The sequence below is a fragment of the Bufo bufo genome, chromosome 1, assembly GCF_905171765.1.
Source record: "Bufo bufo chromosome 1, aBufBuf1.1, whole genome shotgun sequence".
In the NCBI taxonomy this organism is placed as follows: Eukaryota; Metazoa; Chordata; class Amphibia; order Anura; family Bufonidae; genus Bufo; species Bufo bufo.
Genome location: NC_053389.1, coordinates 77,507,435 through 77,533,568, shown reverse-complemented (window position 1 = coordinate 77,533,568; position 26,134 = coordinate 77,507,435). Strand labels below are relative to the sequence as shown.

The 26,134-nt window shown below is 43.6% G+C and overlaps 1 protein-coding gene across 2 annotated transcripts in view; it reads left to right on the top strand.

The window, feature by feature from the left end:
• Positions 1–26,134, top strand: part of SIK2 (salt inducible kinase 2) — a 178,722-nt gene that overhangs the window by 84,649 nt on the left and 67,939 nt on the right. The window contains exons 1-2 of one of the 2 annotated variants that reach the window (XM_040426474.1): positions 19,915–19,957; positions 25,972–26,133. In XM_040426474.1, coding sequence (XP_040282408.1) covers positions 26,115–26,133 — 19 coding nt within the window. In that variant the 5' untranslated portion in view covers positions 19,915–19,957; positions 25,972–26,114. Of the gene's footprint in view, positions 1–19,914; positions 19,958–25,971; position 26,134 lie in introns of those variants that run through there. The other variant, XM_040426467.1, reaches the window with a different exon arrangement.

The window sequence follows — 26,134 nt, the reverse complement described above, 5'->3', positions numbered from 1 at the left end:
CGTCATCCACAGATCCCCCACAACACGGCGTCATCCACAGATCCCCCACAACACGGCGTCATCCACAGATCCCCCCACAACACGGCGTCATCCACAGATCCCCCCACAACACGGCGTCATCCACAGATCCCCCCACAACACGGCGTCATCCACAGATCCCCCCACAACACGGCGTCATCCACAGATCCCCCCACAACACGGCGTCATCCACAGATCCCCCCACAACACGGCGTCATCCACAGATCCCCCACAACACGGCGTCATCCACAGATCCCCCACAACACGGCGTCATCCACAGATCCCCCACAACACGGCGTCATCCACAGATCCCCCACAACACGGCGTCATCCACAGATCCCCCACAACACGGCGTCATCCACAGATCCCCCACAACACGGCGTCATCCACAGATCCCCCATAACTATGTCATACCCAGCCGCGTCAGCGGCTCATATGGGAAAATCCAAGCAAATAGACCTCTAGCACAATTCCGCATCGCACATCGTTATCGCAATTTTTAGGGCCCTAATCGCAATCGCACAAAATTCCCATATCTTGCAGCCCTAATATATATATATATATATATATATATATATATAACAAGGAATGTGGGCAGCACCACTATCTTTCTAGTATGGACGGAGTGCCAGCGGCTGAGTCGACGATCCACCTCCAAACAATGTAGAAAAAATTAAATCCGCAGCACATCCAAGTAGTGAAATAGTAAAAGAAGCTTTAATCACCAAGCATGCGACGTTTCAATCCTCTCACTGCTTGAGAAAAATCCCATTGAGAGGATTGAAACGTCGCATGCTTGGTGATTAAAGCTTCTTTTACTATTTCACTACTTGGATGTGCTGCGGATTTAATTTTTATATATATATATATATATATATATATATATATATATATATATATATATATATATATATACACACATATACAGTACAGACCAAAAGTTTGGACACACGTTCTCATTCAAAGAGTTTTCTTTATTTTCACGACTATGAAGGCATCAGAACTATGAATTAACACATGTGGAATTATATACATAACAAACAAGTGTGAAACAACTGAAAATATGTCATATTCTAGGTTCTTCAAAGTAGCCACCTTTTGCTTTGATTACTGCTTTGCACACTCTTGGCATTCTCTTGATGAGCTTCAAGAGGTAGTCCCCTGAAATGGTCTTCCAACAGTCTTGAAGGAGTTCCCAGAGATGCTTAGCACTTGTTGGCCCTTTTGCCTTCACTCTGCGGTCCAGCTCACCCCAAACCACCTCGATTGGGTTCAGGTCCGGTGACTGTGGAGGCCAGGTCATCTGGCGCAGCACCCCATCACTCTCCTTCATGGTCAAATAGCCCTTACTTTCAAAGTTTTCCCAATTTTTCGACTGACTGACCTTCATTTCTTAAAGTAATGATGGCCACTAGTTTTTCTTTACTTAGCTGCTTTTTTCTTGCCATAATACAAATTCTAACAGTCTATTCAGTAGGACTATCAGCTGTGTATCCACCTGACTTCTCCTCAACGCAACTGATGGTCCTAACCCCATTTATAAGGCAAGAAATCCCACTAAACCTGACAGGGCACACCTGTGAAGTGAAAACCATTTCAGGGGACTACCTCTTGAAGCTCATCAAGAGAATGCCAAGAGTGTGCAAAGCAGTAATCAAGCAAAAGGTGGCTACTTTGAAGAACCTAGAATATGACATATTTTCAGTTGTTTCACACTTGTTTGTTATGTATGTAATTCCACATGTGTTAATTCATAGTTTTGATGCCTTCAGTGTGAATCTACAATTTTCATAGTCATGAAAATAAAGAAAACTCTTTGAATGAGAAGGTGTGTCCAAACTTTTGGCCTGTACTGTGTCTGTGTGTGTGTGTCTGTGTGTGTGTGTGTATATATATATATATTTATTTATTATTTTATTTTTTTCGTGTAAGACTCTAGAACAGGGTTTCTCAACTCCGGTCCTCGGTACCCACTTACCAGTCATTTTTTCAGGATTTCCTTAGTATTGTGCAGGTGATATAATTAGTGTCCATGCATAAGGACTTACCACAGGTATTCATTCTGTGGGATATCTCAAATCCTGATCGGTAGGTGGGTCCCGAGGACTGGAGTTGAGAAACCCTGCTCTAGGATATAAGAGAGAGAGAGAGAAAACATGGGTAACTACCCTTTAACAGAGATGAACAAAGAAACTTTGCTTGGCTGCCTGAGAGGCCTTGTGTAACGGACCGTTTCAGCAGACAAGGGGTTAAAATCCGTTCAGGCGATGTGCCCCTTTCTGAGAGACAGGCACAGCTACTGCAGGACACCAACCTCCCGAACTGAATACAAAGGAGCACTCCAAACTGGAACCTCACGAATAGCTGCTAGCAGACGAACAGGAAAAGACTACAATCCTGGCAATCGGTCTTCTAACAGCATACAGTGAATCCCCCCAATAACGAGACAAGGCTCCGTGTTGAGGGTCAAGCAGTGGTCTGACTGTACTTCACGTACAGCCTCTTTTATTCATAAACCACAAACATAGTACTGCCCATAGGGGTTTGAAATACAACCAATCAGTAATTTACAACACATACAATGTAACTACAGCAACCAATCGTTCACGCCCCCAGAGGACCAGAATGAAGACTGTGACATAGGACAACATATCCCCACAATGCATCATGGTCTCCTCCCCTCTGTCCCGGAGACAACCTGAGGAGCAATCCAATTATCTCTGAGGACAAAGGGAGATCGCCAATACACATGTGAGGACAACAGAACAGACATCACCATTTAAACACACAATGGGACAATGGCACAATAGAAACACACCCAGCATTTTCCTCCCAAGCTGACAAGTTACACTTATTATAAATTGTTACAACTTTGTGAGTTTACATTGGCCATACATATAACTTACATCAATTTAAACAGTATAAGGCTACTTTCACACTAGCGTTCTGCTGTCCGCTCGTGAGCTCCGTTTGAAGGGGCTCACGAGCGGAGCAGAACGCTTCCGTCCAGCCCTGATGCAGTCTGAATGGATGCGGATCCGCACAGACTGCATCAGTCTGGCGGCGTTCAGCCTCCGCTCCGCTCGCCTCCGCACGGCCAGGCGGACAGCTGAACGCTGCTTGCAGCGTTCGGGTGTCCGCCTGGCCGTGCGGAGGCGTGCGGATCCGTCCAGACTTACAATGTAAGTCAATGGGAACGGATCCGCTTGAAGATGACACCATATGGCTCAATCTTCAAGCGGATCCGTCCCCCATTGACTTTACATTGAAAGTCTGAACGGATCCGCTCAGGCTAATTTCGCACTTAGAAATTTTTCTAAGTTATTAATGCAGACGGATCCGTACTGAACGGAGCCTCCGTCTGCATTAATATGATCGGATCCGTTCAGAACGGATCCGATCAAGCGCTAGTGTGAAAGTAGCCTAACTTGGGGACAAACCTATCCAAAATTCACTTGAATAGGTTCAGGGGTTTAAAAGTTAGTATATGGCCCATAATCCAGGGGCAAGAGGCCAGCAGCCAGTCCTCTCCAAAACCCAGTGGCGAGGTTGGTTTTGCCACACATCTCCCCCCCCCCAGGGAAGACTAACCAGATACCTGACCTCACGCCGGTCAGTACCTGAGTTAGTCTGGCAGCCCACCCACAACCAAATACTGGACCTGTTGACTTTAGTAGCCTGTCTCTGTCCAGTGACTCCACCAAGGTTATGTTGGAAGCTGGTACTCCCAGTCTCTGTGTTGCTCCCTGGCTTGGAGTGGAGGTTGCTTTGTGGGCAGGTATCAGCGGTACTCTGCCCTGGTGCCAGCGCTACCACGGAAGAAGCCTGGTTGGAGCCTGGTTGTTGGAGGGGGAGACCGACTGTCTCTACCCCCTGTGCTGTAAGTGCAGAGACCACGGTCCCATCTGCACTGTTGTGGGGCTTGCTGTCTCCCCCTGGTGCGTTAAGCTGCCGCTGGGGAGAGGGGGTAACGAGCTCCTCTCCCATACATACTTACGGCCACTGGGGAGGGCGACCGACCATCTCCGCTCCCAATACAGTGTCCTGTTGCTGGGGAAAGGAGACTGGGCTCTCTATTCCCTGCTGGACACTCTGCCGCTGGGGGACAGGACCGACTGTCTCTGCCCCCTGTAACTCTGCCTGCCGCTGTGGAGGGAGGACGCTGCTCTCCTCTCCCTGCATTTCACACTGCCTTCCCGGCATATCACTCTGCTGCTGGGGGGCAGGAACAACTACCTCTGCCCCCTGTACCTCAGCCTGCCGCTGGGGAGGGAGGACGCTGCTCTCCTCTCCCTGCATTTCACACTGCCTTCCCGGCATATCACTCTGCTGCTGGGGGGCAGGAACAACTACCTCTGCCCCCTGTACCTCAGCCTGCCGCTGGGGAGGGAGGACGCTGCTCTCCTCTCCCTGCACTTCACACTGCCGCTGGGGAATGGAGACTGGGCTCCCAATTCCCTGCAGGACCGGCGGAGAGACCTCGGTCCCATCTCTACCGGCCACCTGGGGTCCTTCCCAGTAACACTCTACAATATCTGCCCAGCTGAATGGGTCTGGATCTGGGTCTGTCACCTTACCGTCCTGCTGAGCCTTCTCAATGGAGTGGAAGAGATCTCGGTAGTCCTGCTCCAGTTCCCACTCCAGGGTTGCTAGGTGAGCCAGGTCTTGCTCTACCTCATGGGGGTCATGCCACTCATGCCTAGCCTCCCTCTCATAGAAAATGTCCTGAAGTCTGGACTGTGCAAGGCTCCCGAAGTCAGGCTCTGCAAAGGACTCCCATAACAAGCCAGGACCATAAAACTCCTCTCCCTCTGGCTTGTCATGTTCGGCTGTCCAGGGTATATACTGTGCCATATACCACCAAAGCGCCTGGTAGGCATCCTCCAGCCATAGCTCCTGCCATACCCGGTGCTCTAGTTCCTTCACCCATTCCTCCAGGGGCTGCTCTCCCAGGAAGGGCATCCGCAGGGCCACTTGCTTCTGCAACCGCTGGTCTTCACTGGGGAGACTCTCACCCCGCTGGTACTGTAGATTATCCAGGGCCTGGTACCAGATGCCTTTCCTTAATGCATCCCGGCCATCCAGGTCCTCCTCCTCGTATAACACTGCTGGTTCCATCCTGCTGCTGTCAGGGACGCTGTACTGGGACATGCGTTGTCTTTAAATTGTAGAATCCAAAGAAATGGTGTCTCCTGTAGCTGTCCTTCTGGCTGTAGGAACAATCCCGCTGCTTGCCACCAATGTAACGGACCGTTTCAGCAGACAAGGGGTTAAAATCCGTTCAGGCGATGTGCCCCTTTCTGAGAGACAGCCACAGCTACTGCAGGACACCAACCTCCCGAACTGGATACAAAGTAGCACTCCAAACTGGAACCTCACGAATAGCTGCTAGCAGACGAACAGGAAAAGACTACAATCCTGGCAATCGGTCTTCTAACAGCATACAGTGAATCCCCCCAATAACGAGACAAGGCTCCGTGTTGAGGGTCAAGCAGTGGTCTGACTGTACTTCACGTACAGCCTCTTTTATTCATAAACCACAAACATAGTACTGACCACAGGGGTTTGAAATACAACCAATCAGTAATTTACAACACATACAATGTAACTACAGCAACCAATCGTTCACGCCCCCAGAGGACCAGAATGAAGACTGTGACATAGGACAACATATCCCCACAATGCATCATGGTCTCCTCCCCTCTGTCCCGGAGACAACCTGAGGAGCAATCCAATTATCTCTGAGGACAAAGGGAGATCGCCAATACACATGTGAGGACAACAGAACAGACATCACCATTTAAACACACAATGGGACAATGGCACAATAGAAACACACCCAGCATTTTCCTCCCAAGCTGACAAGTTACACTTATTATAAATTGTTACAACTTTGTGAGTTTACATTGGCCATACATATAACTTACATCAATTTAAACAGTATAACTTGGGGACAAACCTATCCAAAATTCACTTGAATAGGTTCAGGGGTTTAAAAGTTAGTATATGGCCCATAATCCAGGGGCAAGAGGCCAGCAGCCAGTCCTCTCCAAAACCCAGTGGCGAGGTTGGTTTTGCCACACCTTGGTAGGGGTACTATTGCTTCTTATGTAGGAGGCTCAGGGTGCGCATGAGTATTATTGTAAACCAGTCAGCGTTCCCCTAGTTTTCCGGGAAAAATATATGAAAATTAGCACATCTGCTGGCATCAGATAGGCATAGGAAAGCTAATTTGAATATCTTTCCCAGAAACCCAGAGCGGCATTGCCTGGCCTACAGTACTCTGTACACGCTCTACGCATACTAGGCTCGCTCCAGAATGAGAAAGTAAACCCCCAGACAACGCATATAATTTGCTGAGAAACCCAGAGTAGCAAACTAGTCTCTCTCATAAACTGGGATTATGTGGAAATAGGAGTGACAGAGAGCTTCCTGAAACAAACTTTAGTGGTGGCAGTGTTGCAGTATTACTAGGGAAAATTAGTAATTTAGATCAGATGTTTTTGTATTGGCTGCCCAGCCACATCCACACACCACGTGAACTCCAGCAAGGATGATTGGGACAATCACCTATTATATTTTCTTTTATTAAAACCAATACTACTAATACATATTCTTTTTTTAATATTTTTTTTTTTATTTTATAAAAAAAAACAAATAATATTTATATAATATATAAATATATATATATATATATATATATATATATATAATTTTTTTTTAATTATTTATTTGTTTTCAGTTTTATTTACATGGTAGTAGGGCAGCCATCTTGCTTGAGCTGCTGTTAACAGCATTCAGAGATATGCTTTATAACTTCCATATAGACCACTGGAACCTGTAATCTGAAGATGACTCATTTGACTTCTATTTGTAGAGTGCTGTGGGCACGTTCTGTGACCTGTGCAGGAAGAAGGTGAGGTGTGACCATCAACTGTTATGAATGGTGGGTCCTTTGTTATCTATACACAGATGTGATCAATCATAGTCTGTGATGATAATGAGATGACTGCTGAGAAGGGATGTCCACCAGGATAGGATGTAAAAACTTCTAATTTTGAGGATAATGGCATGGAAAATCACCAAAAATACTTACAAAAAATGTTTGACATAAAACTTTATTAAAACAGTTGTTCATGCCATATAACTATCTCTGATGTCTGTACTGTGAACGGCCAGTTTGCTGCTGTTATGTGATTTTTATTTTTTTGAGTGCTCTCCTCTACAGTAAACAACCATCCCCTCGTCTTGGGGTACGTAAGCTTCAAAATCATGCAGTGATCAGATGATGTGTTATTACTCCGTGTCAGACTGTAAGAACAGAACTCGTGCTGTAACATGCCCCTTACCCAACCGCGTCTCATGAAATCAGCGGCAAGTGAGCAAATCCAGTAACTTTGTGTTCTTGGCACCGCTCACTACAGCTGGGCTGATGTCATTATTCATGCCGTCCTTAATGACTCCAAGATGAGTGCGGCAGTACAGCACTTATTTCATGCTGCAGCTTCAATGGTATAAAGATAGAGATTTATGAACGGGGATGAAGCAACGACAGCATGTCAATGTTAAAAACTGCTTACACACAAACTTTATTTCTGTTTCCTGAACTGATATTTCTAGGAAACGCAGAACACAGTCGTATATAAAGACGTGCACCCCTCACTGTAACTGCAGTCTCCAAGATGAGCTGTGGATCAGTTCTAATGAGTTCAGTGTATAAATAGTATGCAGTGAGCTCCCTCTAGTGAGGGCAACAGTTTTTTAAATGTTTAAAAAATAATAATAATAATAAAAATAAAAAAAATAGCATGCAGTATATAAATTTTGTCCCTGTATAGACACTGCACGTGATTGATTATTCTGCGACGGTATTGCAGTATTTATATTCACATATAAATATCCGCAAAACACGTATACCAGCTGTGTGTATCCTGCATTTTTTGGGATGGAAAGTCCAGCCATCTATAGAACTGTCTCACCCTTGTTCAGAATACAGACAAGAATAGGACATGCTTTATTTTATTTTGCGGATGCCGCACACTGAACATACGGATCCTGACAGCACATGGTGTGCTCTCTGCATCTTTTGAGGCCCCATTGAAGAGAATGGGTCTGCATCCGACCTGCAAAGAATGTGAATCGGATGCGGACAAAAATAGCGGTTGTGTGCATGAGCCCTTTCTAAAACAAAAGGGGGGGGAAAAAAAAGTCTGATTTTTAAAGAATAAGATTTTTTTATTAACCGAAATATTGAGGTGGATATTTTAGATGTTTGGTTTTTGGTTTGGCGTAAATGAATAAGTCAAACAATATATAATTTAAAGGAGTCTGTCCCCAGTGACCTCCTTATCCAACTGTTTGCATAGGCACATAGCTATGGTTCCCCTGATTAAAACCCTCTTTTGTTGATCCAAGGCTCCGCTCCAGAGTTATGATTCTTTTTCTTAATATGCAAATTAGGCCTGAGGCTGCAACACCTAAGCAAAAGGCATCACTAACCAAACACTGCCATTAAGACCAAGGAACTCTCCAAACAAGTAAGGGACAATGTTGTTGAGAAGTACAAGTCAGGGTTAGGTTATAAAAAGATTATCCAAATCTATGATGATCCCCAGGAGCACCATCAAATCGATCATAACAAAATGGAAAGAACATGGCACAACAGCAAACCTGCCAAGAGACGGCCGCCCACCAAAACTCACGGACTGGGCAAGGAGGGCATTAATCCGAGAGGCAGCACAGAGACCTGAGGTAACCCTGGAGGAGCTGCAGAGACCAGAGTATTTGTACATAGGACGACAATAAGCCGTACGCTCCATAGAGTTGGGCTTTATGGCAGAGTGGTCAGTAGAAAGCCATTACTTTCAGTAAAAAACGAAAAGGCACGTTGTGAGTTTGCGAAGAAGCATGTGGGAGACTCCCAAAATGTATGGAGGAAGGTGCTCTGGTCTGATGAGACTAAAATTGAACTTTTCGGCCATAAAAAAACGCTATGTCTGGAGCAAACCCAACACATCACATCACCCAAAGAACACCATCCGCACAGTGAGACATGGTGGAGGCAGCATCATGCTGTGGGGATGTTTTACAGCTGCCGGGACTGGGAAACTGGTCAGAGTTGAGGGAAAGATGGATGGTGCCAAATACAGGGATATTCTTCAGCAAAACCTGTACCACTCTGTGTGTGATTTGAGGCTAGGACGGAGGTTCACCTTCCAGCAGGACAATGACCCCAAACACACTCCTAAAGCAACACTTGAGTGCTTTAAGGGGAAACATGTAAATGTGTTGGAATGGCCTAGTCAAAGCCCAGATCTCAATCCAATAGAAAATCTGTGGTCAGACTTAAAGATTGCTGTTCACAAGCGCAAATTATCCAACTTGAAGGAGATGGAGCAGTTTTCCAAGGAGGAATGAGCAAAAATCCCAGTGGTAAGATGTGGCAAGCTCATAGAGACTTATCCAAAGTGACTTGGAGCTGTGATTGCCACGAAAGGTGGTTCTACAAGGTATTGACTTTAGTGGGGTGAAGAGTTAGGCGCATTGACCTTTTCTGTTATTTTGTCCTATTTGTTGTTTGCTTCACAATAAAAATAAAATAAAAAATCTTCAAAGTTGTGGGCATGTTCTGTAAATTAAATGATGCAAATTCTCAAACAATCCATGTTAATTCCAGGTTGTGAGGCACCAAAACACAAAAAAAGTCAAGGGGGGTGAATACTTTTGCAAGGCACTGTATGTGTCTATGCAGACAGTTTGATAGGGAGGTCACCGGTGACTTTCCCTTTAATTCTAAAAGCTTAGTAACTTTATTGATACAAACCTGTAGCAAGATTTTTCCCTTATACTATAATGTGTTTGCCTTATGTAATATGGTGTTGATTAGATCATTGAATGCAACTTCCCCCAATATCCTGAGGATGGCCCGAGGAAGAATGAGTAGTGTTGAACAGTTTCCAGGAAAACCGAGTCATCCGTGATCTGCTGGACATGTCATAGATTATATTAGAAGTAATGGTCCAGTTTCTATGACGACCTGCATGAAAATGCAATAATCTTTTTCCTCTGGAGTTACAGGGGCTGTCTTTTATAGACAAGACAATTTTACTTTATAAACCCCGAAAGTAAAAAAAAAAAAAAAAAAATACACATAATAAGAAATTGAATGCATTTGCCCATTCGGGACTTTCATTGCATATCGCTAAGTTATGCCATCACCATCAGATAGGTGCAGATCCCACCTCTAAAACCTGGTCCAATCTCCAGAACGGGGCCCCGAAATGAACAGAGAGCAGTCACACATGCGTGGCCTCCCTCCATTCACCACAATGGTAGTTCTGTAAATAGCCAGACGCCCGCTCGGCTATTTCCGGCAGTCCCATAACGGTGAGGTGGTTGAGCTTGTGCGGCGCACTCTTCATTGCCCGCTATGGGACTTACAAAAACAGCCCGACACCCTCGTTTGGCTATTTTCTGAAATTCCATAGCAATGAACGGAGAGCACACAGCACATGCACAGTATGTTCTCCTTCACTTTGGGGGCTCGTCCCAGAGATGGCCCCTGCTCCTGTCTGACATGGATGGTATTATTATATCCAACCATAACTTATTGCCTGTGCCAAGATCTGCGGCAAAACCTTGTCACACTTTCACCAGGTAACGCACGTGGTTTGTGGTGCAGAACGGCGCAGAAATCCTCACGGAAATTTGTGTGGAATTTCTGCAAGACGGCCAGCATCCGTGTGCAGCTAGCCTAAAAGATCCAGAGGATTCCTTACATTGACGGCGCGCTCCACCAGTCGAAAAGCTGCACGAGTTCTTGCTCCGGCGTTTGCCCTTACACGTTGTTGCGCTGGCAGCAGGGTGGGGTTACCAGCTAATCATGGGCTGTATCCAAATGTGAACAAGCAAACTGAAATGTCATTTCCCACTGACTGCACATAGTCCTGGCAGCACATCTGAGCAGTTTTTGACCTTACTCCATCCCAGTGTCATTACTCCGTTCTGCTTTGTGTCCATCTTCCCGTGCCTGTCAGCAGCATCTAAGTCACCCTGACATGGATGGCTTACATTGGCTTCTTTCATATAAAAAAAACGCAAACACTCAGCCTCTGAAACTGTATAAAAAAGCTGTACAAATATGGAAAAATGGAGGAGACTACGGCCAAATATTTGATAGACTACGGCCAACGTACAGGACATCAGAAGATATCAAAGGGTTTGTCCCATCTCAGCATTTATGGCGTACTGCTAGGACAAAGTTTAGCAACCTTTGGCACTCCAGCTGTTGTGAAACTACAACTCCCAGCATGCAGAGCTGCTCAATTGTTGTTTGAGCTTTCATAGAAGGGAATGGAGCATGCTGGGACTTGTAGTTTCACAACAGCTGGAGTGCCGGAGGTTGCTGCACCCTGTGCTAGCATATGCCACAAATGCCAGGTAGCTGTGGTTCCGACCTCTGGGACCCACTGCTATCCCTAGAGTGAGGCCACTGAATTAGGGTCCATTTACATGTCCATATTATGCGGAACGGTTGCGCACCCATTTATTTTCAATGGGGCCGGAAAAGATGCGGACAGCAGACTGTGTGCTGGCCGCATCCACATTTCCGGTCCGCGCCCTCGAACTTCCGGTCCGCGGACCGCAAAACACTACGGACGTCTGAATGGACCATTAAAAGGAGGTCATCAGCACATGCATGGCCAGCATCCATTGAGAGTTCTGAAAATAGCCATAGTGGTGAATAGAGAGGCGCATTCACAGCCTACTGTCTATTGACTGCTATGGGACTTCCAAAAATAGTCGAGTGCACTCACTCAGCTATTTTCAGAAGCCCTATAACAGTGAATGGAGAGGAGGGTGCGCATGCGCGGTGCACTCTCCTTCACATTAGAGGTTCTGTTCTGTAGATAGGTGCTGCTCCCACCTCTGGCACTTGCTCCTGTCTGACATTTGTGGTATATCCTAGTGATATATTTTGAGATGGGACAACCCCTTTAATTTAATGTGAGTTATTTAGTACCGTACAGAATGTTTAATTACTGCGTAACCGGTTTTCCTAAAGTAAAATGCAACAGAATTTGCAGCAAAAAAAACCCCCAAAAACTGTTGCTTGTGCTTTGTATTGTATTAATGTGTTTTAAACACTTTTTGCCTCATTACACAAGGGGATGTGGCTTATAAGGAAAGGGGAATGGCTTACAGGGGTTGTCCAATCCCTATAATCGCCCCGCCCCCCCCACAAAAGCCTGGGCCCCTCGTATACAATATACTTACCTGCTCCCCGACATCTGCGTCGCTCCAGACGCCTTCAAGGCCACCACTCCCCATCGCGGGGATCACAACATCTGGTGATGGGGGGGAGCAGCCAATAGCAGGCCGCAACGGGGACCAGCCTCCTAAGCATCGCAGTTGATGCTAGGGAGATGCACTCGTGGCCATGCAGGGATCCGGAGCAACGCGGGGGCCAGGGAACAGGTAAGTAAAATGTATACGAGGGGCCCGGGCATTGGGGGGGGGAAGCGGTTCATTATAGGGGTTGGATAACCCCTTTATATGTGACAGTATGGGCCAAAATTGCATTAAAATTTGAATTTAAGCCATCTAGTAAGTGGGGTCATGTAAAACAAAACGGTCTAACTTAGGGGGGGGGGGGGGGCACCATGATGGCTCAGTGGTTAGCACTGGTGCATTGCAGCGCTCGGGTCATGGGACTCCGGTTTCCTCACACACCCCAAAAACAGGGACAGCAAGTGATGAGGTCTGTCAACCACTGAGGAATGTGTTGGCATTATATAATCAAGAGACGTAGAATAATGTGTTAAAGGGAATGTGTCACTAATAATTGATGAATAGGGGATCCTGTGTTATCTCTATATAGGTAATATCTGTTATTGTAATCCTGCCAGTGAGGATAGGGCCTCATGCACACAGCCATAGCCGTTTTTGAGGCCTGCAATTTGCTTTCCACATCTTTTGTGACCCCATTGAAGTTAATGGGTCCCCATGCGACCCACAAAGAATGCAGATCGGATGCCGACAAAAATTATGTTGGTGTGCATGAGCCCTAATGATGACCATTGCTGTGTCTGTAAATGGAGCAATTATGCACATGCAACTATGGAACGTGTTTTCAAATTCAACCCATTAATTTCTGTGGCCAAAAAACAATTCCAATATGCATACATTGGAACGTTTCGTTTTGACAAAAATGGCATCCACATTAAAAATTAGATTAGCATCATGTAAATGCATAGTCATTGATTTTTCTGTAAAAAATGAATTAGTACACATCGGTAATATAGACAGAGTAAATAAGCCTTGTAAATGGTGGATCATGTGTTTTATGTATATGTACAGACTTGGAAGTGGTGCCTATTAGGCTTAGTGGCCGGTATGAAAACTGCAGGATTTTAGAACAAAAAAAACCAAAACATAGTGACATAGAAAATAAAAAAAAATGCTTAAAACAAAAGCTTGATTTAAACAATAGGGCATTTTTTGATTACACAATCCCTTTAAGATGCGCAAATTTGTCATATAAGACGCTGTGATAAATTTGGCACATCTTTAGACTGTCCAGTCTGCATAAATATGAAATATTAAACTGGATTAGTAAATCTGCCCCAAAAATCTTTTTTTTTATTCACTAGATCCAGTGTTGGCAGTCTTGAGCAATGGCCCTGAGTGGGTCCTCTGCTCTGATCTGCTAGATTTATTTCAGGCCAGCAATTGAAGGATGGAGCGGAGCATGTGCGACCACCTCAGCGATGTTATTGCAGTGGACGGAGGAATAAGGAAAAGAACAGCAGGTGGCGCTATACAGATAGATTCTATTGAATAACTCACTGGCTATACTAAATACTTAATTACAGGCAATTACAAAAGTATTCAGATCCAGGTGCTGGCTTCGAAAAATGTAGTATCGTTTTGATGGGACAACCCTCTTAAAGATAACAGACAGATGCCTGTTTACGTGGGTGAGTGTGATTCTGACCAGTTGTGTTTTTAGGCCAGCTTAAAAGATGTGGCCAGCGATAATGAAGCAAATAATCATTTGCTCACACCGCATGTTTACACAGGTCAGTCGTCGCAAGCGATCATGCTTCTGATCATAGTATTTTAAAAAGTGCAAAACTCTGACGATGAAGTTGCGGTGTATTAAGCAGAGCAATCTTCCGACACTTTCGTTTGATGAGCAGCTTGTTTGTCAGAGGAAAGCCAAACATCCATAATACAGGGCTATATTCATTTTGCTTGTTGCGCATCTGTATGCATAAACCTGCCCGAGTCAAGTAAGGATTTCCTCTGCTCGCAAACATTAAAAGTTTTTTTCCCCCCTCTTTTAAGCACAGAGACGGCTTTGTCTCCCATTAGGTGTTACTTGTACAGGTCAGATAGCTAATGCTTAGTCACCAAAGCTTTCAGACCATTCCCTCTCAGCTAGAGATCTGTCTCCTTGCTTAACAGACCAGGTTCAATACGGAGTTTCTCCAAACCTTGCATATTGTTCTTGCTTGCATCCTATTCTGGGAGCCCCTGAAGTCCTTGAGAATTTTGTTATGTGACGTTGTAGTTCATTAGTTTTGCACCAAACCCACTAATCTCCGTTTTTTATCTGTTTCCTGTCCTGTATCTGTACTGCTCCATTATTATTTTCACGGACAATGAATAAAGGGTGCTAATCTTTACAATCTCTTGCCCTTTTTATCACACTGCTTTGACGATGATGCAAATGACCTTTGACAGTCCCACTTTCCAACTTCACAGTTCCGTTCCATCCCTACTAGCATGGGCCTTTCTAGCTGCCTACTGGCGTTGGTGGTGAAGAACTGCTTCATTAAATGTTAGGTGGTTGTTGGCAGATTCTGTCTATTTTTGGTGTGGCCCGCAAAAGACCTAATATCGATCGGCTATCGGACTCTCCCATGACATCATTCTGACCATGGTTTCCCTCAAGAGAGGAGTCAGGCTGCTGCTCTAGTTCCAAGGTGCACATCCTTCTCTTGTTGGCAAAAGTATTTTTCAGCAATGAAGAATTAGAATCTTAAATTTAAGAGGTTGTATGTATATGAGAAGATCACCAAAAACTCAAACAATACTCCTCTTTATATGAGGAGGCACAGTTCTGCATTGTGAGGGCTTGGTCTTACTGTTTGACATTGAAGACATCCTTCACTACTGTTATTTGGAGCTAGAACTAGAATACTAGAACTTGAAGATCTCCAGACTAAAGGGTCACCTGGTATTAGAAGCCTGATTGCTCTTTAACATTTGAATATTGGATAGAACTAGATTGCAGGGTTTTGCTGGTGACTCGCTTCCTTGACCTATTCACTGAAGTACAGTAAGCTCACTGTGTCTTCCATTTTCTTGAGATAGGTGGGGATCTCTATTTTTATGATCTGTGAATTGATTATATATATATGATTTGTAGGAAAATTCCCTTTAAGTCTATTTTCACATTCGCAACAAAACTGAGCACGTGCGACCCCCCCCCTCGGTGAGGTGGACAGAAACATGAGGAAAAAGACAAACCGCGGGTAAATAGATTTTATTGAATAGCTCTATGGCTGTACAAAGTTTTTATTACATGCAATTAGAAAAGTATTCAGATCCAGGTGCTGGTTTGAAAAATGTAGTATATTTTTCATGAGGCAAGTCCTTTAACGTATACCTAAGGCCTCATGCACACGACCGTTGTTTTATTCCGTGTCCGTTGTGCCGTTTTTCGTGATTTTCTGCGGACCCATTGACAACTCGGCTAATGCACAGTTTGTCATCCGCGTCCGTGGTTCCAGTCCGTCAAAAAAATCTAACCTGTCTTATTATTTTTGCGGAAAACGGTTCGCGGACCCATTCAAGTCAATGGGACCGCTAAAAAACACGGAAGCACACAAGATTGTCATCCGCGTCCTTTTTTTTCCTATCATTTGCATGGCAAACCTGTCTTAGATTTTTTTTTTTTACTTTCCTTTATGTCTGGTGATCCTCCAAAAATAAAGGAAGACATACGGAAACAAAAACGGAGACTGATCATGGAACAGCGGAACCCCATTTTGCGGAACGGAACACAACAACGGTCGTGTGCATGAGGCCTTAAGAGGCTAATATATTTGGCATATGGATCCTTGTATGCCAGTCCAATAAAAATTAAAGGGATATAAAAAAGAAAAAGTTAAAAAAATATAATAATATGCATATTTTACAATAAATAAATGACCATAAAATACACATTTATTTGTTATCGTCATGCCTGTAACAACCTGCACAATAAATTTGCAGCATCATGTATGAAAAAAAATATTATATATATATATATATATATATATATACACACACACACACACCATAAAACATAAACTGTAAAAAAATAGTTTTTTTCTGTATTACTGCAAAAAAAAAAAAAATTATCTGCATTAATTTACATGTGCCAAAAAATGACCCATACCTAAAGAACGACGTGTCCTGAAAAAAAAGAACAAAGCTTCATATTACTACATTAGTCGAGCAATAAATTGTGGCTGCTGGAATGCAAAGAGGAAAAATGTAAAAAAACTAACTTCTGACCCTCAAGGTGTTAAACAAGTTTATGTGAGGGTTGTTGGTATGTCGATACGATTGTATGACCATAACTGTGTACGTGTGTGATCGTACGGCATAATAAGGAAAATAAGCTATAAACAGCTAAAAGTGAGGACTGTAAGAGGCTTTCTATAACTTGGGTCAGACCTTTATTTTTTTATTTTTTTACTATATAAGGTCGGGGCTAATTTTTCTTTCTCAACTTCAAATTGTATTCTCTGGTGTGACTTCAATGTTCTCCCTCCCTCCATTGCTAAATTCCCCTGCCGGACGAAGAATAAGTATCACAAGCAGATGCCAAGAGCTCTGCCTGCGTCATCCACAGCACTTTGTAAATATTCTGTTCATAGGACTGCTAACAAGCCATCATTTATCACCTCCCTGGTGAAGTGTAACATGAGAGCCGTCCTAGCTGAGGAGAGTCACGTTCAAGCCCTTCCAGTGTCACAGAGGCCAGCAGTGGGGTTACTCACTAATTCTCAGGGTCTACATGGCCAGTCAAAAGTCTTGACCTTCAGTGACCAGTCAAAAGTATTCCCACTGGCCATGTGGCCACTTATCTTCGTGGTTGGTTGGTCAAACTTTATTGGTTAGTTGGAAGTAAGGAGGCATCAGACAAGCTTGTGAAGGTATTTTAAATAGCGGTGGTCCTAAATCCGACTTCCAATGTTTAGGGTATACGTGGCCACGTGATGTTCCCCTGCTATTTCTCCTGGAAATTTAAGATTAAATTAACTGGGAGTTACCAGTTGGGCACGTGTCCTTGCACACTCTGATATTATCCAATCAGTGCCGCCTGTGTGAGGACACATCCCATTGACAAGGGAAATGGTAACACCCATGTACCAATGTGTTCCTAAATTTCTGGGACTTTTAACAAGGAACTTCAGAGAACTCCTCTAATAAGCTTTTGCACTAGAATGGGACTCAATTTTAGCAATATAGCAAGTATCTGCGGTATTTGTAAGGCAGCCTGGCAGCTAGTACTGGCAAAATATACATGACGTGTAATGATATGTATAGTACGTGGATCTCTATGTGCATATTCCTTCTATGTAGGGATGCAATCATCCCCCTTCTTACCCCAACACAGTCCCTGAGACCAGTCTGTCCACATATATTCTAAGAATGGCTCAGACCAGGGATACTCAACCTGCGGCCCTCCAGCTGTTGTAAAACTACAACTCCCAGAATGCCTGGACAGCCTACAGCTTTTAGGGAATGCTGGGAGTTGTAGTTTTGCAACAGCTGGAGTGCCGCCGGTTGAGTATCCCTGGCTCAGACGATACTGGGGCACCTAAATGGTTCACGCTGTGTGTCCCTACAGCTTCCCACTTCTAAGCATTGTGGAAAAATTACACCCAAGCGCCCTTTTAGATGGACCGCTAATTGGCCGATCCAGACCATTAGCCCTGCAGGCCCGTGGATAAGACTCTTTAAAGGGAACCTGTGATCAGCCTAAATTAGTGACAAATCTGCCTCTCATGAGCTAAAATTAAGTGGTTTCTTAACTTAAACTTAACTTAAACTTAAAAAAAATTATAATAAATTAAGTGGTTTCTGAGAATCTTCTAAATAATCATCGCAGCACGGGCCTAAAAAGGGTCACTGCTGCCTGAGAACTGTCCTGGTTTATGTATGAGATTTCGCTGTCCCTGCCCACCCACTAGTTAGAAAACTCAGGAGAAAAATTGTCAGTGGTGGGGTGGGGAGAGCAGGAGCTCTTGAGAACCATGAGTCTTCTCAGATAGCCGTGACTCTTTTCCAGGCCTGAGCTGTGATCATTATGCAGGTTTTCAGGAACAACTTAAAGGGGTTGTCCAGGTTCAGAGCTGAACCTTGACATATCCCCATTTTCACCCAGGCAGCCCCTCTGATATGAGCATCGGAGCATTTCATGCTCCAATGCTCTCCCTTGCCTCGCTGTATAGCGCAGGGCAAGGACTGCTTGTTTAGAATTTTTACTCTGCTAGGCAGAAGCTTCTGCCTAGCGGCATTACCGGTTATGTTACTGGCTCCAATGGGCGGGTTTTAGCACTGCCCTAGCCTGTTTTACAGTCTGAGGCAGCGCTAAAGCCCGTCCATTAGTGCCGGTGATGTCACAGGGCTCACTGCTAGGCAGAAGCCTCCACCTAGCAGAGACCTGGTACATCACCAGATCTGCTGAAAAAAGTCCTTGCCCTGCGCAATTCAGTGCAGAGCAAGGGAGGGCTCATATAAGAGGTGCTGTCTGTGTGAAAAAGGGGCTATGTCGAGGTTCGGAGCTCAGGAGTGGCAGATGGCTGAAATCAGGGTGCAAGTCACTGCCATTTACTGCCATCAGTTGATGACAGGTTCCATTTAAATGAGCATGGATTGTCCCATGTAAAAGGATCCTTAGGGTGCTGTTACACGTTTTTTTTAATGCAGTTTTTGAAAATGCTCCGGTTTGACATCGCCTGCAGCCAGTCACTGGCTGCGGCGGTAATCGTATCCCCCTGCATCATGTGACCATTCATCATAAGGGGAGCCCATCACTGCCAAGGCCAGTGATTGGCTGCGGTGATGTCAAAACGGATGTTTTCAACGAGGGAGTGCAGCGGAGCATCACAGGCCTGGAGGAGAAGGAGCCAGCGCCTGGAAGCAGGTAAGTAAGCTTCTCTTTACAGGTCCGGCCAAACCAACCCCATTCTTGCACAATCCCTTTAAGGATAGATACTACTTATCCTCTTTTTGGCTTTAAGAACTGCATCGGAAACCTGAATGTGTGGCGGCAGCCTTATAAGACCAGTGTAGAAGGGTTTTTAATGGATGACATTGTGCATGCTTTTTTGCTTAATTTGAGTTATTTTGGCTGATATACGACTACTTTCCGTTTATTTTGCTCTGACAGGTCTGTGTGGGGTAAATGTTCATTACTAATAGTAGTACTTGCTGGAAAGCCTTGCTGCTTACGTGCGTAATTTATTTAGTCAGACGTAGGATGTGGTCTCTCCATTAGCCCCTGGCAATGATAGCGCCATATTGATGAGTGCCGTTTTGATATCATTACATGGGGTGTGACGGGATTACGGGTCGGAAATATGAATGAAGATAAGGGAATTTATTCCCATTGATGCCTATGCACCACGGATATCTTCGAGCTTATAATATTAAGTTTTGCCCAGAAGCAGCGGGGTTAATAGCTCCGTGAAATCTGCTTTGTGTATGTGCTGCCTGTTAGCTGGAGGAATGCAGGTGCGTATACCCCTGGGTCTGAGTAATGACTCCGAAACATACTGGGACATTTAGCAGAGATTATTCCAGCGCTGACATGGTTGCCGGTATCACTCATCCAGCTCATTAGGAACAGCTCAGACTCAGAGGAGGTTTGAAGGTCAGTAGCCTCCAATAGGACTCTCTGTTAGAAAATGATTGTAATTAGGAGCTGTGCTGAAAGTAACATTTACCCTAAAATCCCCAGCTCCTCTTTGAACGCTATAACGCTGCTAGTATTACCTTTTTTTCCCTCCTCACTTATCCAGACGTGTTTTGTGATTTTCCACAGTAGTGTCTTTCTTTGTTTGTCTGTCTAGATCAGGAATAGAGAAAGGAATGTGGAGGTGGAAATGCAGCTCGAAAATGGAAGAGCTCGACAGATTATTAAAATACAACCTAGCAGGAATATCCCAAAACCTGGCCTGAAAACGGTCACCTTATTATAGACCCTAAAGGTCCTTTTACACAGGCAGATCTCCTAACTGGAACTGTATAAGGAGAAGACTTAAAACGGTTTTCCGAGATTTTAATGCTGAAGACCTATCCTCTGGATAGGTCATCAATATCTCCGCCATTCAGCTGTTTGAGAAGGCATCGGCGCCCCTGTGGAGCGTCAAGGCCTTCTCCATGCTCCCCAAGCACAGCGCTGTACATTGTATAGCGGATGTGTTTTGTATCGTGCTCGGCTCCATTCACTTCAATGGGGCCGAGCTGCGCCTAGGCCACGTGACCAATGATGTCACTCGGCCTCGGGAAAGCTACAGTGAGCCCCGCTGCCTTCTCATACTGATCAGGTACTCTAAAATCTTGGGAAACCCTTTTAAGGAGCAACTTCAAGCATTTATTATTTCCTCATTAGTAATAAGAATTTTATTTGGGGTCTTGAAAAATGAAAGATATGCTGTGATTGGTTGCTTTGGGGAACAAAGATGGTTTCATAATTTTGGCCCATGTGCTTTTCTCACTGGCATTAGTCCTGCTCTCTGGCCATGTTGGGTCCATGTGACTTTACCATGCCTTGAGGGTTGGGTGCAGTTTGGCATGTGGTTCCTTGACTGTCAGGGAAGCTCCTCTTGCCACTTATGAAATATTGCTATGAATAGATTGCAGAAATAATGATGTTAGTGCAAATAATTGACAACCGTATTCAGTATGCTCAATCCCTAGAGATAATAGGTGTCTGTGAGTATATATGAAAGTAGGGGATATTCAGAAGGAACTTTGATGGACATGTTTACACCCCAGTCTATAGCTGGCCATACATTTTAGAGAGCTATTCAGCCAACAAAACAACTATCTCCCCTGACCTCACCATACACTTGCTCGTTTTGTTCTGCCGAGTATGGAGAGAAGGGGGTAAACCGCTGGCAGGCACCTCTACAAGAGTATTGGCCAGGCTGAAGTCGAACTGCCTGATCCTTCTCTTACCTGGAAGGCCCAGATACAAATTAGCTGGTTGGCCAGCCTCGCCAAAATGGTAACTGTGGCCAAAATTAATCTAATTAATTAATCTATTATTTAATCTGGGAATATGTTTTGTTCCTCACCTCCTTCGTATGACTGCTGTGCTTGTAGAATTGTAGAAGTCATTGAAAGGCGAAGGAGGAACCAAAACCTTGTCCATATGTATGTGTCAGTGCTCCAAACAGTCTTTTCCAGTCAGGGTTCCCTAAATGAATCTGTGACTTCCAGTAAGGTTAGCAAATTAATTTGTAGCCTTTTTAAAGATACTTGCCTTGGGGCAGTCACTAAATCTTGGCCAGTATTCAGCATTATAAGATGCTTTACCAGCTCCAACACCAAGCTTGAATGTTAGAAAGGATTTTATGGGGTTCCCTTGAAATCACAATTTTTTTTATGTTGGTCTCTATTAACATTTTTCAACAGTTTTCCTCTACAGCTTTCCTTTTCGATATATCTGCTCCTCAGTGAATCCTTCAGGGAGCTGCTGTGATGGTTTGATCTGTAGCCCTTATCTGTACCTTCCCAACAGCTCATAAACATTCATTTTAGCTAAATTCTTATCAGTTTGATAAGAGTTTAGCTATAATGAGTGTTTATAAGCTGTCGGAAGCTCAGAGATAAGGACTACAGATTGAGGCTCCAGAACAGCTCCCTGGTGTATCTACAGATACACTGAAAATGAAAGCTATAAAGATAAAACAGTTGTGAAGGTTTTAATAAAGACCAAATGAAAATATTTTTTTTATGTCAAAATGAGTAAAATACATCTTTTTAAATAAATATTATTGTATGTGTACAGCAGGGCACTATATAAAGAACGGATAATCCTTCATAATAACTGCAAATAATTGATTTTGACATTTGGTAGAAATAATCTAATAAAAAAGTTGCATTTTCATCTAAAATTGTGATATCTTTGGGACATTTCCACATTCTTTCTCACTCTTTCTGCCTGAAACACCTAAAGTCTTTTGTACCTGGAAGATCCATTAAAATGAAACCCATCACCTGCTCAGAGCACAGCTCTCACCTTCCTGGACTAAATTATGTTTTGTGAGACTGTGGCCAGTATCCATTCTCTCAGAATTAATGCTTCATGAATAGAAACCGGGTCTCATGAATATTAGCACAGAGGAGTCTTATTTAATGGCCCTCATTATTTGAGAGATGAGGGCTATAGGGCCACCTTACCCTGGTAAGAGATAATTGCATAATTGCTGTAGAAGTCGCAGTGACTGCTGCATTATCTTTATATTATTTCACAGATTATGGTCTAACTACTTGTCTGTAATTACCGTTGTAACTAGAGCAAGATACCAATATGTTACCCCCTAGTTATGTATTGTCTTCTGGTGGTGAAATCTGTATATGTGTGTGTGTGTATATATTTAATTACTTTCATAACTGGTTAACAATTAACCTGCTGGTCAGGAAGGGTTAAATTCTATGGCCCTTTACCAATTAAAACTTTTGGTCACGTCTGCTGTTTCTATAACATCAGTCATGCACCCAAGACCTCCTTAAAAAATAGACTAAAATATTTCTTGTTTCTCATGGTTATACCTTGTTCTGGGGAGCACTGATGTCAGGCATCAGGTCTACATGCCAGAGAGTGGTGTCGTCAGTTTTTTTTGTTTGATTTCCCAAAAATACGTTTATTATTACGTTCAGCTGTAATCCAAGAGAGTACACTGCAGCAAGTGGGTAACTTCCCTGCAGCTCCTCCAGAGGGGAAATGAAGCATTGCATGGTATTCATTGAAATAAGGATGCTGTTGGGTTTTCCAGAAAATAAGGGATCCACGTCCATTTAAGAATGGGATTATCATATGATTAAAGGGGTTGTCCCACGAAAAAAAAAATTCTACAGTTTTTAAACCATCACCTGGATTTGAATGCTTTTGTAATTGCATTTAATTGAAAATTTAGCATAGCCACCAAGTTATTCAATCAAATGTATCTGAATAGCGCCACATACAGTTTTTTTTTTTAGTTTACCTGCTCACAGAGATGGCCGCTCGTGCTCAATAGGAGGGGGCATGTCCTATGGGGGGGGGGGCATGTCCTTTCTACTGCAACTCTCTCTGTGTGACAGCGTCTAGCAGTAGATATGATTTGTGACAGTTAAAGGGTGGCACTGACCATGTGCGTCCACCTCAGCAATGTTACTGAGGTGGAGAGAGAAATGAGGAGAGGAAAAAAAACAGCCGATGGGACTACATGCAATTACAAAGGTATTCAGATACAGGTGGTGGTTTGAAAAATGTAGAATTTTTTTGAAACTGATAATTTAGCTAGGAGTGTTTATGAGCTGTCAGGAGTTCAAGGATAAGGGCTACAGATCCAGCTGATGGAGCAGTTCTCTAACGGATTCAGTGTGAAGCTGTGAGCTTGCTGGTCAGCAATTGCAGTGAAGCTGAAAGCTGTAAAAAAAAACTGTTGACAATTTTTTATAAAGCCCAATCAGAAAAGAAAATCCCCCCAAAATGGGTAGAATGCAGTAATAAAAAAAATTGCACCCAAAGGTGTCCACAGCCTTTGAGCATGAATAAATGATGGGTTACAGTACTCTGTGTAATAACATTTAATATTTAATATGCACAAACATTCAGCATGTAGATTCCCAATAGCACATGTTTTGTATGAAGTCGAAAGTGGGTCAGGTAAAGGAGCATTTCCATCTTACAGGTCTTCAGCTTTTCCATTCTTCTCTTTGTTTTTGGGAAGCTTGCGACAACCAGTATGGCTGCTCAAGCCTGCTCACCCAGGTATCCCATGCCCCCGAAAGGCAAATCCTGCTAGCGGCGCAACTGCAGATTGCTGTATTTCTGCATAACTTGGCAGATTCGGCCTCGATTGCGTTATCTCTGATTGCCGCAGGATCAGAAGAGATCTTAATCATTTCATATGTAGGTTTGACTTGATTGAATAGATAGCCTCTGACCCCAGCATGACTCTTTAAAGAGAGACATGTTCCGTAATAAGTTTTCTAGCAGAATGTCTGTTGTGATAAGAATGTAAATCAGTCAGGTTTCCTGTAATGAAGAAGCTGTTGTATTCCTGGAAAATTGCCAGAAAAAGGCTTCTGCGATAGAAGGCATCGTGTGTTCTAACCCCGATAACTTGTTCCAAATTATTTCAATTATGTTTTTGACGTTTATTTTACTTTATAATTAATTGTTCAGGATTAGAAAAACATGGTTGCTTTATTACAAAAACAGCTCCACACCAGTCCATGGGTGGTGTCTGATATTGCCGCCCAGCTCCTTTGAAGTCAGTGGGGCTGAGCTGTAATACCACACAACCTGCGGACAGGCATGGTGCTTTTTTTTTTTTTTTTGGCAGAAATCGGCCATCTTTTTCTAGCCTTTAGAACCTCTTTAAGAAGTTACTCCACTTTCTCCACCACTTCTTTGCTAGAGTGAGATTGCAACAAATTTTGCCACTTTTTAAAAAAGTCACAATTGATGAATTTGGCTTAAATCGGCTTCACAGACTAACCATGAATCAAACTTGAGTGGTCTAAAAATGCAAGTCCAAATAGCCGCAAAGCCCTCTTTTGCAGCTTTTTGAAGCCAGAATTCTGGAGTGCAGGGCATGATAAAGTCCTCCAATAGAGGTAAATTAAAAAAAGGTTGCCTTCAGCCACCACTAGAGGGAGTGTTTAAGTTTACTGGCTACTACATATACAATAAAGTCAATAGTAACACTGTATGCAATAATCTCATTGGCTCCCTCTAGTGGTGGCTGTAGGTGGACTGAATGCATCTATCCATCCATCTAATTTATCTGTCTATCATCTTTTCCAGCTACTTCCATCTTATGATGGACAATAGCTAGTGAGAGAGAAGTGAAGTATGAAATCATCTGTCATGTATGAATTATATTTAGGAATGTGTAGCCTCACGTCACTTAAAGGGGTTCTCCGTGAATTAAGAAAATTAAAATACTGAAATATTACTTTAGTATAAATATATTCCCAAATTCATTTTATCAGCTATAATGGTTCAATTTGTCCAGGGAGCAATCATTAGGAGAAATAAATTGGCCGCCGTCCTATTAGCACACACACAAAACCTGTCCTAATCACACAGGAGGAAAAGTTACTTTACAACACTGCGGTAAAGAGCTGCCTCATACTCCTCTCTGCTCTACTTGTCACCGATTTATGATCCTGAATACAGATGATAAGATCTTCAGCTGAATCTCTAGGATTGGAGTTCATGAGGAGACATGAAGTACAGAGAGGATGGACAGGACAGGTAATGTGGGGCTATGCTAATGGAGACTGCATACAAGTGCTGCTGCTCATTATCTACATCCCAACCTGCTCACTGTACGTCATGTCTCCTAATGAACTCCATTCCTACAGAGATTCAACTGAAGATCATATTAAACTGTATTCAGGATCATAATCCCTGACAAGTAAGAGAGGAAGATGAGCAGCTCTTTAACTTGTCCTGCTGTGTAATTAGGACAGGTTTTGTGTGGACTAGTAGGATGGTGGCCATTTTATTTTTCCTAATGATTGCTCCTCAGACAAAATGAACCATTATAACTAATGAAAGGTATTTGGTAATATATTAATAATGAAGTAATATTTAAGTATTTTCATTTTCTTAATTCCTGGAGAACCCCTTTTAAGGTATTTTAATTATTTCATCTGCAGATTACTTGGCGAACCATGGGCGCCTCAGCGAGTCAGAAGCAAGGAGGAAGTTTTGGCAGATCCTTTCTGCTGTGGAGTACTGCCACAGTCACCATATTGTGCACCGAGATCTGAAGGCCGAAAATCTCCTGCTAGATAACCACATGAACATCAAGATAGCAGG